The following is a 20,633-nucleotide window of genomic DNA, read 5'->3' as shown; positions in this document are numbered from 1 at the left end:
GGGTGGCATGGAACAAACAAGCTGGTTATCAATACCACCGTGTGTAATGCAGGAATTAAACATCAAGCTGTGCTTTCTTCAAGACAAGAAAGAGGTGAACAAAATACAAGAATATCTCAAGTCAGTCAGGGAGGAGAAGCTGATAATATACACAGATGGTTCTAAGGATCCAGAGAGTGGGAAAGCAGGATTTGGGGTGTACGTAGATCAGTTAAGACTCAAGTTTGATCCACGTATCTCAGATGGAAGTTCTATTTTTATGACAGAATTACTGGCAATTCTCTGGGCTCTGAGGTGGACTGAGGAAGAAAGACTAAAATCAGTTCTGATTTGCTCAGACTCAGCAGCAGCTCTAATGGTTATAAGAGGAGTTAAATCAAAAGCTCGGCCGGATCTTGTTAAAAAAATATTGTCTGTATTGTTTCAAGTAGAAAAGAATGGTTGTGAAGTCATGTTTTGTTGGGTTCCTGGACATGCTGGAGTTAAGGGAAATGAAATAGCCGATTCTATAGCAAAGGCAACCCTGCAGAAAAAAGTAGTAGACTTCAATATATCTCCAGGAAGATTGGAACTGAGAGGGAAAATCAAAGAGGGTGTGGAAAAAGAAAGGCAGGAACTGTGGGAAAAAGAGACTAAAGGAAGGTATTATTTTTCTTTACAGTCTTTGGTTAGAAAAATTAGTTATATTTCTGGAACTCGAAGTGAATCTGTTAAAATCTGCACACTGAGGCTTGGGCATTGTGGATTAAATCATTATCTGCATATTATGGGGAAGCATCCTGATGGATTATGTGAATATGGGTGATCAGAAACAATTAAACATGTTTTTTATGGAATGTCAGATGTATAGATAGAGAGGAGGTCTTTCTATAAGAAGCTGGCAGATCTGGGTGTGGACACATTTTCTATTAAAGCTGTTTTTGGCCAGGGTGAGAACCATCAGATGATAACAAAAGCAGCCTGACAGTTCCTGTGTGAAGCAGGGCTGTATATGAAGATTTAAATAGACTCTGTCTAGTGGAGGGCAGTGATACGCCAAGTAGCGTCAAAACTGCCGGAAATCGATAATAGCAGTGAGGAGGAAGGGGCTGAGCGTGTTGAGAGGGAGACACCTGAGAATTGTGTTGTCATTATAAGGTTTAATGAAAAGGCACAAGAAAGCATGAAGAAGCTCAGCCCCTTTGTGCTAACAACAATTCTGGCAAGTGAAATAGGGGAGATACAATATGCAAAGGTCCTGAATGATGGCAATCTATTGGTGAGATGTGCTAATAGAGAGCAAGTTGAGAAGGCACTCAAACTGAAAGAGATAGGAAAAATCAAGGTGGCAAGCACAGGGAGGGTGGGGGCACGAAATGGTGGTGGATGCAAAGGAGTGATTACAGGGGTGTCACTGAGTGTGAGTATGGAGAAACTTAAGAGGAATTTCAAAGGAGGGAAAATAATGAATGTGCAAAGAATGAAGACAACAAAAGAAGGAATGAAAAAGGATAGCGAAACTGTACTGATTGAGTTTGAAGGAGAGAGTGTACCCAAGAAAGTATTCCTGGGTTTTATGAGTTACCCGGTGAGAGTTTATGTGAGGTTCTTATGAGAGTTAGCCAAAAACTGTAAGGAGAAGAGGAGGTGTGCTAGATGTGGGGGAGACCATGAGTATGGAAAGTGTGGAACAGGGGTGCAACCAAAATGTTGTAACTGTGGAGGAGACCATAATGTGGCATATGGGGGATGTTAGGTTATGAAAAGGGAGAATAATATCCAAAAGTAAGAGTGGAAAGAAGGATATCATATGCAGAAGCTGTAAGAGTGTCAAGGGGACAGAACAATGAAGCTAATGATCAAGGAGCAGTGGGAGGTCGAGAGCTGCAACAAAGAGCAAATGACAGGATGTATGTGGACAAAAGGGATTTGGTAACATTCATTGCAGGAGTGGTTAACAGTACAGCTGAAGTGAAGTCAAAAAGTGAAAAAATCCAGTTGATTGTTAAAGCAGCAGTGCATCATTTGGGATTAGTGGGACTGACATGGGAAGAAGTGAGGGATAACCTCACTAATCAGTCAAGTCAGGAAACACCATGGGTTGGTTAATACTAATTATGGTAATCATCCTACAATGGAATGCCAGGAGCCTACTGGCTAATGGCCAGGAATTCAAGCATTTCATTAAAGAGATGGCTGAAAAACCAGATGTAATTTGCGTGCAGGAAACATGGTTAAAACCAAATCTAGATTTTGTGTTACATGGATATACAGTGATAAGGAAAGACAGAAGTCAAGGGGGAGGAGGAGGAGGAGGTTGTGCTACGTTTATCAAACAAGACATTCCATATAGGCTACTGGAAAGGGGAGTGGACCAGGAATATGTAGTGGTGGAAGTATGGGAAAGAGGGGAGAAGGTGGTTATAATCAACTACTATAACCCATGCAAGAGGTTGGATTTGGATAGCCTATTAAGGATAAAAGGACAAGAGAGAAATAAGGTAATTTGGTGTGCAGATTTCAGTGCTCACAGTACGGTGTGGGGAGGGCCACAGACAGACACGAATGGACAGGTCATTGAAGATTTGATGGATGAAAGGGATTTGGTGTGTGTGAATGATGGCAGAGGAACAAGGGTAAACATAACAGCAGGTACTGAATCAGCACTAGGTATTACTCTAGTATCTAACACCTTGGCTGGAATTAGTAACTGGGAAGTTTGGACAGCATCAACAATAGGCAGCAATCATTACCCAGTCTTATGCATGGTGGGGGAGAGAGTGGAAGTGAGAGCAAGTGGGGGAATCACAAAGTGGGTATTTGGAAAAGCAGAGTGGGATGAGTTCCAGAGGCTGAGTGAGGAATCAATGAACAGAATAGATATGCTTGGAGACATTGTTGAAATAAATAAACAGGTAACATCAGCGATTGTAAGGGCAGCAGATGGAGCTATACCCAAGAGTAAAGGCAGGAAGAACAGGAAGCTGGTACCATGGTGGACAGAAGAATGTCATCAGGCTGTAAGAAATAGGAATAGAGCATTCAGACAAGTTAAAAGAACCCATAACATGCAGAATTTGATTCAGTACAAAAAGGCGCAGGCAGTGGTGAGAAGAACAGTACGTCAAGCTAAGGGGGCAAGCTGGAGGAATTTCTGCGATGAATTAGGAGAACAACACCAGTGGGAGAGGTATGGGGAATGATGAAGAAGATGGGAGGAGACAGAAGGGAATGGGATTATCCGGTCATAACATCTGAGGAGGAGACAGCAGTTTCCAACAGGGAAAAGGCAGAGATCATGGTTAAGGCTTTTGTAAAGGTGCACAGCTCAGAAAATTTGTCAGAAGAAGGGAGACAGAGAAGAGAAAGAACTACGAGTCATCATCCAGGTGTGTTAAACAGGAAGTAAAATACAGATGGCGTAATTGATGAGCCATTTACTTTGGCAGAGATGATGAGAGCAATAAAGAGGTCATGACCAACCTCTCCAGGGAAAGATCAGGTGTGCGACACAATGTTAAAGCATTTGGGGAAAGGAGCATTAGTGAAGTTGCTGCATCTTTATAACAGAATGTGGGAGGAGGGAAGGTTACCAGGAGCCTGGAAAGAAGCAGTAGTGATTCCGATAAGAAAACCTGGCAAGGATCCATCCAAACCCACTAGTTACAGGCCAGTAGCACTGACATCAAATACATGCAAGATAATGGAAAGGATGATAACGGAAAGGTTGTCGTATGAACTTGAGAAGAGGGGAGTGTTGGCAAGTTATCAGAGTGGTTTCAGGAAAGGCAGGAATACCATGGACTCTGTGATAAGGTTAGAATCTGAAATAAGGAAGGCCCAGGCAAATAAAGAATCAGTTATTGCAGTATTTTTTGATATTGAAAAAGCCTATGACATGATATGGAAGGACGGGTTGTTAATCAAAATACACAAGATGGGTGTTGGTGGGAGAGTTTTCAACTGGATAAAGGATTTTCTATTTGGAAGGAAAATCCAAGTACGCACTGGGTCAGAATTGTCAAATCAGTACACAGTTGGAAATGGTACACCTCAAGGGAGTGCAATTAGCCCGCTACTCTTTATCATCAAGGTCAATGATGTATTTTCAAAAGTGCCGGCAGATATAGGCAGATCACTTTTTGCGGATGATGGAGCCTTGTGGAAAAGAGGAAGGAACATGGAGCATGCAATAAGGAAAGTTCAAGGTGCAATTGATGAGGTGGTGGAGTGGGGGTTTGAGTCAGGGTGCAGGTTCTCAGTGGAAAAAACACAAACAGTATTTTTCACCAGGAAAAGAATTAAGGAAGGGATGAAGCTGGAGATGCATGGAAAAGCTTTAGAAAGGGTTGGAACATTTAAATTTCTGGGAGTTCTTTTTGATTCACGGCTAACATGGGCAGATCATATCAGGAGAATAGAAGGAAAATGCAAAAAAGTAATAAATATGATGAGATGTTTGACTGGAAGGGAGTGGGGGGCAAGCTGTTCAGCACCGAAGAGGCTATATGTAACATTGATGAGGTCTGTGATTGACTATGGCAGTGTAGCATATGGGTCAGCAGCTAAGTCTCTCTTGAGGAAGTTGGATGTGATTCACGCACAGGCTCTGAGAGTGTGCAGTGGGGCTATTAAGACTTCACCAGTACCTGCCCTACAGGTAGAATTGGGTGAAATGCCTCTAGAAGTAAGAAGGATGCTGATGACTAATTACTGGGCTAATTTGCAGGGGCACAACGAATCTCATCCCACGAAAGGAGTGCTGGGAGAATGGGAGGAGCCAGAGGCAAAACTTTGCTCAAGTAGCAAATTACGTGGCAAAATAAATTGGAGTACTCAATTTGAATATAAGCCCGACAGTGGTTTATCCAGAGGTGGCTCCATGGATGCTTGTGTGGCCTGAGATTGACTGGTATTTGTTAGAGGCTAAAAGGAAGAAAAAAGGTATAATTGATTTGGTGAGTGCATTCAGATTTCATGTAACGACAGAATATAATGATTTTACACAGATGGTGCTAAACAACCTGAGACAGAAGTGACAGGATTTGGGGTGGCAGTACCAGCAAAAGCAATTGGAATCAATAGAAGGACATCTAATAAGTTAGGAGTGTACACAGTGGAAATGGTGGCAGTGCTGGTTGCATTACAGTGGGTGGAGAAAGCTGGTCTGGATAAGGCGTTGATAGACTCATCTTCAGTACTAGCAAGCTTAAGGTCTTTCCATTCAAACAGCCGTCAAGACATACTGTATTCAATCCTTGAGTCAATTACAAGAATAGTCAATCATGGAGGTCAGGTAAAGTTTCTGTGGGTTCCAGCGCATGTAGGGGTGAGGGGGAATGAGAGGGTGGATGAGTTGGCTAAGAGGGCTTTAAAGAAAGGAAATGTAGACATGCAGCTCAGGATCAGCAAAGCAGAAGTTAAATGTGCGATCTGGGAAAAGACCAATCTAATATGGCAAGAAAGGTGGGATAGAGAGGAGAAAGGGAGGCATCTTTATCAGATCCAAAAGAGTGTTAGAGGTGGAAGGATGAGCAGTGGACACAGGAGAGAGGAGATTGTGTTGACAAGGTTAAGGTTGGGGCATAGTGCATTAAATAAAACGTTGAAACTGATAGGGAAGCACCAGGCAGGCCTGTGTGAGGGGTGTCAGGAGGAGGAGTCAGTGGAGCAAGTAGTTCTGAGGTATGAGATGCAGAGAGAGGTGATGAGGAATAGGCTGAAGGACTTAGGGGTGCAGGAATTTACATTAAAAGGGTTACTGAGTATGGGTGAGAGAGCACAGATTAGGGTACTGATAGCTTTCTTAAGGGATACAGGTGTTTATTATAGAATCTGATGGATAAGCAGGGGTAGAAGAATAGGGTGGCTGTTGTTGACATGGGTGTGGGGAGTTTATAGTAGGATAAGGGTGTTTTTTTTAATATATATATATCATGTGTATAATACTGTTTTTTTAATCTGGTCAGGTAAAAGAATAAGAATGTTAGTCTACTGTTTGGTCCACACTCCGGAACAGAAGGTGGCGGTAATGCACCAATAAGCTGGATGCCAACCGCCGTTAAACAAAAAGAAGAAGAATAAAGAGAATAAGGAGAAGAAGGAGGAGGAGGAGGAACAGTAGAGGAGCGGAATGGAGGAGGACAAGCAGAACCCGGAGCACCGGAGCAACAAGGTCCCCAGAAGACAAGCAGCAGGCTCGTCCTCTGATAGCAGCGATGTTGAGGTGAGTGTTGATGACGTCATGCATACAAACGGCTTGACAGCAGCCACACTAAAGACACGTGGAAGAGTCTCGAGGCTCCGTGGATCATCCGCTCATTCTCTGGTTACACATCACATCTGGAGAAAGGAAATGTAACAAAGTAAAAAGGTTTTTTATGTCTCCGTGTTTCTTGTTTTCATCTTTAACTCACTCAGAGTAAAGAAACACTTGAGACGGTCTGTGTTGCAGGGTATTTTCCCGCGCAGAGCGTCGCGTGTTCTCGCGAGAGCTCGCAGAACAAACAGTAGGTTTGATAGATTTAAAGGAAATGAACAGCAGCAAGGATGAAATTAAAATGTAAGAGACTTAAACATGACTTCATACAGGTCTTTAAGGGACTGATTATTTAGATAATATCTTAATGGACGATAAATAATTCTTCAGTTCATTTTTAAAGCAAAATATGGAGGGTTTACAGTTTTTCCATTTGCAATGGTGTAAATGATATTTACCCATGATAAAAAAATAAATGCTCAATAGTTTCGGGTTCTCTTGAACAAAATACACAGAAGGATTTACTTCAAAATGAAATCTTTGTCGTAAAGTTTCAGCAGCTGGATAAACATTGTTTACAATTCTAAACTGAACGTCTTTTACTTTTGGTGAAATTGGCCATTTAAGATAATGGAAACATTTATGAATTAAAATGTTCCCGTTATGGATTATTCTTACTTTTGAAAATCAGAAAACAATTTGCATTTCAAAACATTACCAATGACTTTGTTATTACATTTCTTATCACCAACATACACTTCACCAATCTTTATTTCAGGCAACTTAATAACCACATGTGAATATGTAAGAGTGCTTTGTGTCATGTGTTTCAAAGGAAGCGGAATGGCTTTACAAATTGGACTGAACTCTCTGACGGAGCATTTTAAATGAAACTTTTCTACAAATGAATCACATTGAATAAAATGGCCATGTTCATCCATCAAGTCAACAACATATAACACTTCTTTCTCATACCTTTCTTTTTCAAGGTTTTCTTACTAATTGTAATGGTTCTATTATTCCACAAGGTGGAGACATGTGGTGTGAAATTATGGGTCTATATCATTTTCCAGTAATGCAGTACCTGTTTATGGAAATCTGACAACTTAATAGGCAGTTTTGAAATCTCCAAATCACATTTCAACTATGTTGAAGTCTCCACCCATTATCACTTGATCTGAAGTGTAGGTTATTTTCCAATCATTCACAAGTTTACCTAGTTCTGCAAACATGTCCCTGTCCGCAGCTTTATTATTCTAACCATAAATACACACTAAAATGTAACGTTTGTCATTTATCTCTACTACTACCATTAACCGATGACGTTATGTATGTGTTTTATTGTCAATTAACATGCCTGGAAACCTGTTAAATAACACCATTACTCCAGCTGTATGAGAAGTTCCATGTGCAAAAAAAGCAGAATCGCCCCACTGACCATTCCAAAACTTTTCGTCAGTCATAACAGAATGAGTCTCTTGTAACAAAACACATTTTGATTTTTGTTCCTTGCAAAATAAAAAGATTGTTTTTCACTTAATACTGTTTATAACCCTCTAACATTCAAAGATAAAAAAGAAATAGACATAATCTATAATGTAACTGTTTTCGATATGTCTTTAACTTGTTTATAATGCAGGAATGAAATATGTTGCCCTTAGAACATAACCTTACCAACTTTTTGGGCTTTAAATTTTGTCTTATGAAGTATTATCAGTTTAAAGCTGTAGGGCGTAACTTCTGTCGCCTCCCAGCGGATAATGCGTTATTACACCTAATAAGCCGGGGGTACTTCCATGTACATAGAGTAACACTTGCCACACACCGTGTACACAGATTAACACTTGCCAGTCGCCACACACCGTACACAGAGTAACACTTGCATTTGTGGTAGGATCCACTTCTGAACCGTGTCTCGGCCGCTTCTCAGCCATCTTGCTTTCTCTTTCTACTAGGGATGGGCAGCACAAGCAAAAACACTATTTGAAAATCGTGGCAACTATTCGACAATTTTTCGAATAATCGCCCCCCGCCCCCAGAGCCACGCACACAGAGATCCATTCATCATTAAATGCCCGAACATACTCGGGCGGAACGTACGCGGAACGGACTCCACGGAGGTCCGCGCGGACTCAAAGCGGACGTCTGCAAGCCCTGTGTGTGCAAAGCTCCGCACACCAGTGACTGCTCGGCATGTATTTTTCACATTGCGGGGATTTTTGACGGACATTTTTACAGGAAACTACAACGCGGAAATGTGCTCGACTATGAAAGCCCCAGTGACTGCGGACATTCCTCGCGGAGTAGTAGTCTCTGCATGTTTCTCCTGTTTGTAGAAGAGCATCAAACTAGCTGGTAGCCCATCTCACACCGCTGTAGCAATCCTATACTGCCCTCGTGCGGTTAGGAGCTGAATTGCATGTCAAATAAAGGGGGGGAATAAGACGGCGAATAGTAATAGTCGCATTAAAAAAACGATTTTTCAAAAATACGACTATTCGAAATTCGAAAATCGTGACCCATCCCTACTTTCTACCTGCGCTCTACCTCTTGCTATGACACTCTCCTCCCCCTCCCTTCTTGTTGTGAGGAAGCATTTCCTGTGTGCCAGGCGGGAATGTTGCTGGTCGACACGCATACTAAAAATGATATATATTGAAAAATACCGCGAGATGTTAGAGGAGCCGATCGGCTTAATCAGCATTATATCATCTCTAGTAGTGGCTTGGGTGAAACGGACATTTACGGACCTGTAGAAGTTACGCACTATAGCTTTAAATTCTTATCAACTATACTTGTAATGAAACCATGTATATTTTTGACAAAGTGCTTGAATATTACCTTGCTGAAAATATCAGTTATGGGTCATTTCTATGTCCCTCAGTGAGTGCGTAGCCTTCTTTGAGAAATGCTCTTTTCCCATTTCTTCTGGCTTCTTGCACCTTGGGCCACAGCTTAGCCGGGGCTTCATGATCCTCCTTTGAAAAGTCCTCCTTGAACTGAATGTTCATCTCTTTGCAGACTCTTGCCTCTCTTGATTTTTTTCCATACCTCATCTCGAATAGTTGGCATTGGAAACTGTATGATTATTGGTCTGGGCATTTTGTTGGTAGTGGCGTCATTCTTCTTTCCCAAGCGATGTACTGTGTCCACTGTCTCACCAAGTTTATCCAATATATACTGTTTACGCCGCCATCTTGTATCTCCCTTCAAAAATCCCTTTGGTATGACGGAGGAGCAAGTCAGGATGAAGTTGGACACAAATCTAACCAGCATGCATTGTGCTGTCATCACTGGTGATCAAATCTGCGCAGGCCTGACTCATCTCCAACGAGCCTGAGCTGTTGAAAGTAGCCGAGAGTCAAAATTTTAACCCTGCTGTTACAATATGGAGATGGCAGTACCGGGTGATTAACATGATTGAATTTTAACACTGGCAGGGACACATATGTAGTAGGAGTGTGTGTGTGTGTGTGTGTGTGTGTGTGTGTGTGTGTGTGTGTGTGTGTGTGTTTGTGTCCTCCCCCAGGATATTCTGAGCATCAAACGTTTATTTTACTGCATTTTGAAGTGTTGTGCACCAGTTTATGGCGGAAATGTCTTTATGTTAAGAAAAACAGATGTGTGACATGGTGACGTAGGCGGCAATTTGGCCATGTGTGCTGTAAAGTTGCAGCGATGTATCGGTTTCAAGGTATACTGTGATATGGAAGTTGACAGTTGTCATAGCATGTACGTTTGCTTAACGTTAAGACAGAGGATGATAATGAAGCCCAGTGTTACTGTGTAATTCTCTGTATAAACTACACTGCAGAGTGGAGTCTCTCCTAACAGACAAACACTGACAGCTGATGAACATCAACATCAGCAGCTCCGCCTTACATCTGCTGGATCACATGTTTATATCGTCACGCCCAGGCGCCGTCTCAACGTTCCATCACACAACAGCCTACAGCTACTGTTGATTCACCTCACACATTAACACTCAGCTCAGACACACACACGCAGTCAGAGAGGTAACGATACAAATAATGTCTAACTGTAGCACCACATGGCGAGCGGTTATTAATACATTTAACTACAGAGGCGAGCGTTTTAAAAGCTTGGTGTTGGATGTTAGCCGCTGCTGCTAATTAGCTCGTGCTAACACTCTGGAGATGGTCCTTCAGTGCTATGTCTATAAAGCGGGATATATATAACCTGTTCACCGGTTCCACGGAGTTTGTTGATCTGGGGGTTGTTGGGTGGTCAGACATCAGACCCTCAGTGTAATCCTGTTGTCTTCCTCTGAAACTGTGAAAGACATCCACACTGCGACGTGTTTTACCCTCTAGACAGCGTGCTGCAGTTGTTGTTCTTCTTCTCTGTGTTTATTGGTGGCTTGCAAAGCAAGTTTCTGTGTCGGGTTTGTAGATGCTGCCCTTGTTAAGTCAATGAAAGCACTCTGGTCTGATTTATGACAAATGGTTTATGTGGGTTATGAAAAGTAACTGATAAATATTTAGAAAGAAAATGAGAAAAGACTTTGGTGTGGCGGTTAGCCTGTACAGTCATGGGGGAGACATGAGCACAAGTCAAGAATCTCAGGTCCAACCCAAAACCACTAAACCACTAAATTATGGAGAGAAGTATCAGTGAGAGTCGCATTGATAAGTAGTATTGGTTAGGGCCGTAACGGTACATGTATTTGTGTCGAACCGTTTGGTACGCGACTTTTGGTTCGGCACGACCCTGTACCGAATTATTGGGCGCAGGATGTTATTTTATTTTATTTTGTTTTATTTTAATTCAGTTTTTGCAAGCCGAACCATTTTAAATATCTAGTTCCCCGACGGACATAATTGAGTGACGGACCGAGTCCGACCGTAAATCTCCGCTTTCACTTTGTGCAGCGCATTCTCGCATTTTGACAACATGGCAAGTGAGCCTGACGAACCTGAAGACCCACCCGCAAACCTTAAGTCCTCCGTTTGGATACACTTTGGTTTCAGGGTAAAATACGAAGATGGAAATAAACAAGTGGACAAGACAAAAGCAGTGTGCCGACACTGCAGAACAGCGGTTGGGTATGTACTTGGAAACACGTCTAACATGCTAACCCATCTAAAGTGACACCACCCGAGTTTGACCGTTAACTGGCAGGACTAGAAAAAGCAATCTGGTGCAAACTACGATATCGTCGTCGTTTAAAAAGAAAGAGCATTTCCCTGACCATCGTGCTAAAGAAATAACCAACACCACTGGAGTTGAGTAAAATTGTTGAAGCTGCACTTTAGATATAAGCATGTTTTGTTTACTGCACTTTAACAAAGTGGGAAAGCTAAGTAAGTTCCTAGTAAAACTGAATCTGAGCAGGCTTTAAAGCTGACCAGCTGCATTATACTTTTTATTTTAATTGAGTAAAACTGTTAAAGCAGAAATGTATATTTATATTTTTCATTCAAAAAATGTGTTAAAAAAACAGCAGGATTTTATTTTTCACTTTTATATTTCTATTTTCATTCAAACAATGTGAAAAAGCAGGATTTTATATATATTTGTTTCATTCAAAAATTGTGTAAAGAGTTAACTGCTGTGGTGGTATGTTTTAATAAGGTTACCAATAAGTAAAAGATATTTGATAGTTGTCTCTTTTTTTCATTACTGTACCGAAAAAAAACGAACCGTGACTTGTGTACCGAGGTACGTACCGAACCGAGATTTTTGTGTACCATTACACCCCTAGTATTGGTATCAATTCCTATCAAAAAGTCAAAACCTAAATAAAAACTATTCTGTAAGTTATTTATCATAACATTTGTTGGTGGTGATGCATTAGTCAGACATTGTGGGTTATGTTTCACAGACATGCTTTAAATGTTATTTATGGTTTTAGTTGGCTCGCTGCACTGTGACAGCTCATTAACTCTTTTTCTCTGTGTCTGTCTGTTGCTATAGGAACAGAGAGGAAGAGAGGAACTTATACTTCATCACCGTGACAAATCCTTCAAAACATCTGGATCTTTAAAAATTCATCAAAGACTTCAAACTGGAGAGAAACCATACAGCTGTGACCAATGTGAGAAAACATTTTTGCGCTGCAGTGCCCTTAAAGCCCATCAACGCATTCACATTGATGGGGAACTGTCCAGTTTTTTCCAAAGTGGGAAGGATTTCACAGAGTCAGGGACCTCAAAAAAACAAGACATTTACACAGCAGAGAAACTGTTTAGCTGTGATCAATGTGAGAAAGCTTTCACGTGCTCAGGTAACTTGAAAACCCATCAACGCAGTCACACAGGAGAGAAACCGTACAGCTGTGATCAATGTGGCAAAGCTTTCACATGCTCAGGTAACTTGAAAACCCATCAACGCAGTCACACAGGAGAGAAACCGTACAGCTGTGATCAATGTGGCAAAGCTTTCACACAGTTAGGTCAGTTGAAAGCCCATCAACGCAGTCACACAGGAGAGAAACCGTACAGCTGTGATCAATGTGGCAAAGCTTTCACACAGTTAGGTAGCTTGAAGACCCATCAACACAGTCACATAGGAGAGAAACCGTACAGCTGTGATCAGTGTGGCAAAGCTTTCACACAATTAGGTAGCTTGAAGACCCATCAACACAGTCACACAGGAGAGAAACCATACAGCTGTGATCAATGTGGCAAAGCCTTTGCACAGTCAGGGGCCTTAAAATTCCACCAACGTATTCACACAGGAGAGAAACCGTACAGCTGTGATCAATGTGGCAAAGCCTTTGCAAAGCCATGGAACTTAAAAACCCACCAACGTATTCACACAGGAGAGAAACTGTACAGCTGTGATCAATGTGGCAAAGCCTTTGCACAGTCAGGGGTCTTAAAAAGCCACCAACGTATTCACACAGGAGAGAAACCGTACAGCTGTGATCAATGTGGCAAAGCCTTTGCACAGTCAGGGGTCTTAAAAAGCCACCAACGTATTCACACAGGAGAGAAGCCATACTGGTGTGACCAATGTGGAAGATTATTTGCCCACTGCAGTAATTTGAGAACCCACCAATGCCGGCATGCAGAAGAGAACCCGTACAGCTGTGACTAGTGTGAGAAAGCTTTTATTGAAAGGTATAACCTAAAAATCCACCAACGTGTTCACACCAGAGAGAACCCATCCTGATGTGACCAGTGTTGGTAGTGACATTAAAGCCCACAAATGTGTTTACCCTGCATTGTTTTGGACATTTTCAGGGCCAGGCAAACATCTTCCTACTGCTTCCTCCCCATGCCCTGATAGCTGTGTTGATATCTTACTTTTGTCTTTGATTATTTTTATCTGTTTATTTATTTCAACTGTAACCTCATGTTGGACCACCAGATTCCTCCCTGTAGGACTCCCATGTGTGAGAGCTGATGTAGAGGCAGACAGTGTATTGTTCTATATCAAATGTGAAAATAATGTCAGTTGCAAAAGGTCTTAGAAACAGTTGACCAGATTTCGCAATAGGAAGGACTCCTTATAAGAAGTTGTTTTTGAATACTGTCGAGTTGTTGTACTTTGGAGTTACTGGGAAGGACTCATTTTAAAGAATTGTTTTTGTAATGTTGAGTAATTCTTGTACGATCACAACCAACCTTCTACAACCAACAGAGATATGTCAACTACACATTTGAGGTTCTTAAGCAATTAGGTCAGCAACTGCATGAAACCAGTGCCATGGCGTGGTAGAGTAGACGAGCTTTAAATTGGATTTTAGCAGAAATAGGAGGAGTATGTTAAATGTTCGAGACGCTCTGTTGTATGTTTATTTTGAATAACACTTAGCCTGATGGAACAATTTCTGTTGCTATGAGTAAGCTTGAAGCCTTAAAATCTGAAATGACTGAAAATGCTGGTAAGAGTGGAAGAATCAAGTGGGATGAGTTAGAGGAAATCTTTGGAAAATGGGGAGCCGTTTTGGCTAAAACAGGGATAATTGTACTGATAGTACTAATTCTGTTTTCCTTATTGACATGTTGCATCATGCCTATCCTGACGAAATGGTGTGAGAAAGCGATGGACAAGAAGCTGAACCTTAGTTTAGTTTAGTTTAGTTTATTTGTTTATTTGAAAAGGGACAATGTACCTTAATCAACATTTAAAAAAAAAAACATGTAAAATGCACCCGAAATAGCCGAGAGGCTAATTTTCATCGGTAGTCCCTTTGCCAGTTGTTAAAGGCATCAATAAAATACAGCATCCAATATATATATATAAAAAAATAACCCATTAAAGATAAACATTATATACAAGATAAACATTCTGTACGGCACACACATACTGTTGAGTGACAATAACCCACAATTGCATGATGCACTCCTATATAACAGTGAGGCAAAAATCAATGTTCACATTTGTGTTTCAACAAGCCATTTCTTGGCATTGCGCTTGAATGAATGCTATGACGGAGATACTCTGATTGATTGTGGTACTGAATTCCATTGATGTGATGCTCTGAAGGAGAAAACTGCCTGACTGAATGTAGTTTTTCTTAAGGGAATTGTGCAGTCTCCCCTCACTGCACCTCTCGTACCCCTATTACCAGAAGATCTGATATTAACGTATCCAGATAGAGCAGGAGGAGCTGAACCATGCAAGATCTTATATACCAGACAGATGTTTTTGAATATAATGAGGTTTCCCCAACTAAGCAATTTATATTTATTCAGTATATGACAATGATGAAATCTGAAACGTTTCTTGTCTAATATTTTAAGTGCTTGTTTATATAATGATTCTATTGTTTTCATTATTGTGGTGTTTGCAGTAGACCAACTTGTCAGACAGTATGTGATGTGGGAGAGAACCATCGCGAAGAAGTACATCTTGGCTGCTTCAGTTGAAAATGAGTCCCTGATGAATCTGAAGTTTGATAAACTGAACTTAACTTTGTTCCTGACTTTCTTAATGTGGGTTTTGAAGCTAAGGTTTGAATCTATGTGCAGTTCTAGGTATTTGTATTCTGTAACCACATGTACCCTCTCTCCAGAAACGAAAACATCTGGCATCACATTTATGTTTGTTTTTTTCTTAGAGAAAAACATACAGACTGTTTTTGACAGGTTAAGTTGCAGACAGGACTGTTTAAGCCAGGCTGTGACTAATAACATAGCATCTGCTAACTTTGTTGCAACTTGCTCTGGTGTTTTTCCATGTCCAATTATAACTGTGTCATCAGCATACATTAATATATCACAATTATCACACACAGATGGTAAATCATTGATGTACATGCTGAACAGAATAGGACCGAGTACTGAACCTTGTGGGACACCAGTTGATAATTGCAAGGGGTTGGAGTTACGATTTTCAATTCTAACAATTTGAGAACGAGATGAGAGGTAGGATTTGATGAGGCTGATGAATTCCATGGAGAGATTGAAGTTCAGGAGTTTGTTCAGTAGAATTGAGTGGTTAACAGTGTCAAATGCTTTTCCGCAGGGCAAGGAAAACAGCCCCCACTGACCCTCCTATATCCATTGTTGCTTTAACCCTTTCCATAAAGTAGCATATTGCAGTTTCTGTAGAATGATTGGCCCTGAATCCAAATTGCATTGGATGCAGAGAGAAGGAGCTGTCATTGAGGTAATTAGTGATTTGCTTGACGACCAGTTTCTTGTATACCTTTGACACAGTGGGTAAAATGCTAACAGGCCTATAGTTGGAGGTAAGGAGAGGGTCACCACCTTTGAATATGGGAATGACAGTAGCCAGTTTCCATGCTTCTGGGAATTTCCCTTCACTCAGTGAGATATTTATGTGTGTTAATGGGCCAATTATTGATGGACAGATTTCTTTTATCATTAGTATGTCCATTCCATATACATCTGTAGCTCTTGAGGACTTGAGAGATGTGATCACTCTTGCGACTTCAGACCTGGATACTAGAATTGGACGTAATGGGGGTTCATTTGTACCACTGCTGCCAGTAGTGACGGTGTGTATATTTTTACATTGGGCAGTGAAACTCTGGGCTATGGTCTCTACTGATTCAACAAAGTATTTGTTAAGTACTTGTGCCACCTTAGCTGGATCATGTATTATTGTGTCATTGACCTTTAGTTGAATTGTATTTCTAACAGAAATGTCTTGTTCAGTCAGTTTGTTGATTTGACTCCACATGGATTTTGAGTTCCCATGACAGTTTTCAATAATCTTGGTGAAAAAGTCTGCTTTTGCTTTTCTCAGCTGCCTTGTCACCTTGTTCCTTAACATTGCAAATTTCTGCCTGGCACTGCTCAGTTTGGACTTAGTGGCCATTTTAAGGGCGTTGTCTCTGTCCTTCATTAGTTGTTTTATATTATCGTTTATCCAGGGAAGATCACTGTTCAATAACAAGTTGTCCCATTCCATTTGTTGTATGGCTGCTTTGAAATGTTCCTGCTTGTTTTTTGGTATACCAATAAACTACTTATTTCCAGAATGTGTTGTAAACAGCTTGCTGGTTAATTTTCTTGATATGAGTACCATGTTATGATCTGATAGCCCAGTTACCATGTTGTATGTCTTTGTAATCCTTTCAGGCCTGTTGGTGAGGATCAGATCAATTTGGGTGCTAGTATTGTTTGTAATTCGTGTTGGACCTTTAACCATCTGAGTTAAGTTAAAACTATCTGTGATTTGTTTCAACTTTTTCCTTGAAATTTTGTCCTCCCAGTTTATATTAAGATCACCCATCACTATGACCTCCTTCTTGAAGTTGCACTGATATAACATTTCCTTGAACTGGTCATAAAGGCCAATGTTAGCAGATGGCGGCCGGTATATAACTATTATTGTAAAGGTCATCTGAGGTACAAGAACCATGTTTAATCCAACACACTCTAAATCATTTAAACCTTGCCATTCAGTCTCACTGCAACGGATAGTGTCTCTCACATAGATCATAACCCCGCCTCCCTTTGCATCTGTACGGTCTTTCCCGTAAGTGACGTAACCTGGAACTAAAACAGCAGCACTGGGAGAGTTTTTATGTAGCCTTGTTTCTGATAGACCAACAAAGTCTAGATTTTTCTGTTAGCAGGTGGTTGACCTGATCCCTTTTTGATTTTAAGCTTCGTATATTTAGATGTCTGCCTAATATACCCTTAGGTTTTGCTTTTGAGTCCCAGATTGTTCGTGAGTTGTTTACTGTCTGGAAGACTTTCCACTTCCCATTCATTCGAATTGCTCTGTTTACTACTGTACGCTTGATTTTCAATACTGGAGGAGGACAGTTGGGGCGCTAGTGGTGGAGGTGGTGACCTGCGGCGGCAGCACTACCGAGGGGGAGTGGGAAGTCAGTCAGACATGTTTGGATGTTGTGGTCTGAACAGCATGCTGGATGTTGTGAGCGAGTACCCTGCTGCCCAGACCAGAGGGGTGGACACCGTCAGCTCTGTAAAACTCGGAGCGGTTCCAGAACAAATTGAAACGCAGCGCACCACGGGCGAAGAAGGGGAGGGGCCCAGAGATAAAAACAGACTTCCCGCAGCCGCTCAGAAAGTTAAAAAGTTCTTTAAAATGCTCCTTTGTCACCTCGGACTGGCGAAGAGATGTATCATTAAAACCTAGTGTATAATCAGTTTTTTGACCGAGGATGGGAGTGAGCCCAGCAGCTCTGGGATTTTGTGGAGCCTGGAAAGCAGTGGGTGATAGCATTAAAAAGCGGACGTTTCTGATGATGGAGTCCCTGATTATTACAGTTGTCGGGGGGAACAGAGAGCGAGGAGGCGAGGATGAAAATGAGGGGGGAGCCGAAAGCAACTTGTCACTGGTCAGGGGAATCTCCACTGGATCGCGGTGAGGGAAGCTGCCAGAGTGACGGCGCACCGCTTCCTTCAGGAGCCTACGCCGGGAAGAAGAGGCCGAGGTGTGGTGTGGGGGCTTCACTTTAGGGTGATCAGCCGTACGATCACCATCAGCCACAGGCAGAGGGACAGCTGTGGTGTCAGCGGGCGCAACATCCTGGACATGGCGAGATGGGATGGAGGGCGCAGCGGCCTGGAGGACTGGAAGCTCCTCGGTCGACAAGACATTATAGCGGTTGGAGGTGCTCAGGTTTGGGGGAGGAGGAGCTGTGTTTACTTCATTTTTGCGGCCACTTACCACCACCTCAGACCAGGGAGCCTCACGGTTGGGTGTTGAGCATGAAGCTGGGTCCGACACAGCGGTGTCTTTTTCAGAGGATGGTTTATTGGACTGTTCTGCTCTGCTCAGAAAAAGACTGGATAATCTGGGGAGCTGAGGGGTGAAGCCGGACAGCTGTAACCTTGTAATGGGCATACAAGGAGCACAAATGCTCAGTATGCTAACCCCTGAACAATTGGTGCGCAGAGTCCTTCTGGCGCAGAGGGGGGGAGGAAATACCAGATTTATTCCCAATTCCTGATTACATAGACAAATTCAAATGACGAGGAGGAACTGTGAGAGAGAGAGATGAACAATGGCTGATACTCTCTCCTGAAAGAGAGGACGGGGAATATAGCTATACACCACGACCACATACAAGATATCACATAAACAAGAGAATGTGAACAGCATACTCCACCGCTCTGACACCATTTTCTATATTCATTTTTTTATTTTTTCTGTATTCATCTTTGTGTTTTTATTTTACAAGAGGGAAATGTACTCTGATTTCGACTTAGAAAGTTATGCATATTATCCAAAATGATTTCTGTGATTCCATTATAATCTATAATCTAAGTTGCATTTTATCTGGTGTATTTGATCCATCTGTTGAAAATTCATCTGTTAGGCCGCCTAACGGGAGGGGGCCGATGGGGGACTTTTCCTGGATTCAACAGCCGGCAGGTTTTTCGTAGAGATGTACCGATACCACTTTTTCCTTCCCGATACCGATTCCGATCCCTGAACCTTAGGTATCTGCCGGTACCGAGTACCGATCCGATCCCAGCGCATAATGTCTCAACTCCTAAACCTCTATGTAAAACATTAAGAAATAAATACATAATAGTAGAATGAATGCCATAAAACGTTTTTTTTTATTATTATGATTTTAAAGACGACAGTAGAATGCTTTTTAAACTCTGCTCCGTTTCCATTCCGTTTGCCTGTATCGTGCGTATGCGTAATGATGCAAGGCATTACATGGTATCGGATTGGTCATAGGCTGTACTCGCCGACACCCGATACCGCATTTTAGGCAGTATCGGAGGCATTTCCGATACTGGTATCGGTATCGGCACAACTCTAGTTTTTCGCCTCCATCAGTTGAAGTGTTGACAGATGCTAAAAATATGTTTCAGTGTTTCATGTAATATCATATACTCATGCCAAGTTCATATATCACCATATCGTATGTGTTCTTATGCATTATCATATTCAAGTTTAAGAGTTTCACACAAGACCATATATTCATATTAGTAAGGAACACTGGTTGTATTCACATTGCCATATATCCTACTCATACTTATACAAACATAGGCGTTCATTTACCATACATTATCTCTGCGAATAATTTATGATAAAATCATAAAGAGGAGGGACTATGTAGAGGCAGATAATGTATTATTTTCAAATGTGAAAATAATGTCAGTTGCAAAAGGTCTTAGAAACAGTTGACCAGATGTCAGATTTCGCAATAGGAAGTACTCCTTATAAGAAGTTGTTTTTGAATACTGTCGAGTTGTTGTACTTTGGAGTTACTAGGAAGGACTCTTTTTAAGGAGTTGTTTTTGTAATGTTGAGTAATTCTTGTACGAGCATTTCCAGGAAATCAAACTTGGCAGAATGGTTAGGTCCCAGACCCAGGCACATCTGCACATGGATGCATACACACACATAGACACACATAGACACACCCAGACACGAACGCACATGGGCGCACACACACACACACACACACACACACACATGCACACAAACAAAAAGACGCTCGCTCACTCAGATAGTATAAAGGTTTCTGGAAGTTGTATGAGCGGGGCTGTTTCTGCTATGTCCGCTGTTTTCTACGACCTGTATTGTTGAGTTGTACTTTGCAATAAAAGTAATCTCGCTGGCTGTAACTTTTCTCCGTGGTTCTCAGAGTCTCTTCATTTCAGTGTTTGCTGAAGTTGAGCAATTTCCGTACACTGACCACAAACTTTTCAAAATCAATCATGCAACTGTGGGGCGTCGGTAGCGTAGTGGATAGTGCCGGCGCCCCATGTATAGAGGTGATGCCTTGCTGCAGCGGTCGCAGGTTCGACTCCGGCTTGCAACCCTTTGCTGCATGTCAACCCCCACTCTCTCTTTCTCTCACCCCATTTCACTCTGTCCTGTTCATTAAAGGCAAAAAAGCCCCAAAAAATAATCTTTAAAAAAAAAATCATGCAACTGTCCGGGGCAATGTTGCGGCTCACAATGCACCCGACCCTGAAGCGTATCTCTGCGACTGGTGAGCCCACAGGATGGT

The 20,633-nt window shown here is 41.8% G+C and overlaps 1 protein-coding gene across 1 annotated transcript; it reads left to right on the top strand.

Moving 5' to 3' along the window:
- The first annotated feature begins 6,080 nt into the window (after window positions 1-6,080).
- Window positions 6,081-20,249, top strand: LOC117246512 (uncharacterized). Its single transcript, XM_033610462.2, has 2 exons — window positions 6,081-6,205; window positions 12,176-20,249. Exons 1-2 carry the CDS (start codon window positions 6,113-6,115, stop codon window positions 13,298-13,300), a joined length of 1,218 nt encoding a protein of 405 aa, XP_033466353.2. The 5' UTR covers window positions 6,081-6,112; the 3' UTR covers window positions 13,301-20,249.
- Window positions 20,250-20,633: the final 384 nt, after the last annotated feature.

The sequence above is a fragment of the Epinephelus lanceolatus genome, chromosome 22 (genome assembly GCF_041903045.1).
Source record: "Epinephelus lanceolatus isolate andai-2023 chromosome 22, ASM4190304v1, whole genome shotgun sequence".
Lineage (NCBI taxonomy): Eukaryota > Metazoa > Chordata > Actinopteri > Perciformes > Serranidae > Epinephelus > Epinephelus lanceolatus.
The sequence above is the reverse complement of the archived record's forward strand: the minus strand, read 5'-3'. Positions and strand labels throughout refer to the sequence as shown.

Excerpts from the sequence above, each read along its gene's own strand:
- LOC117246512 (XM_033610462.2), top strand. The coding sequence starts at position 6,113 with ATGGAGGAGGACAAGCAGAACCCGGAGCACCGGAGCAACAAGGTCCCC. Across the intron at positions 6,206-12,175 it reads CTGATAGCAGCGATGTTGAG|GAACAGAGAGGAAGAGAGGA; the intron begins GTGAGTGTTGAT and ends CTGTTGCTATAG.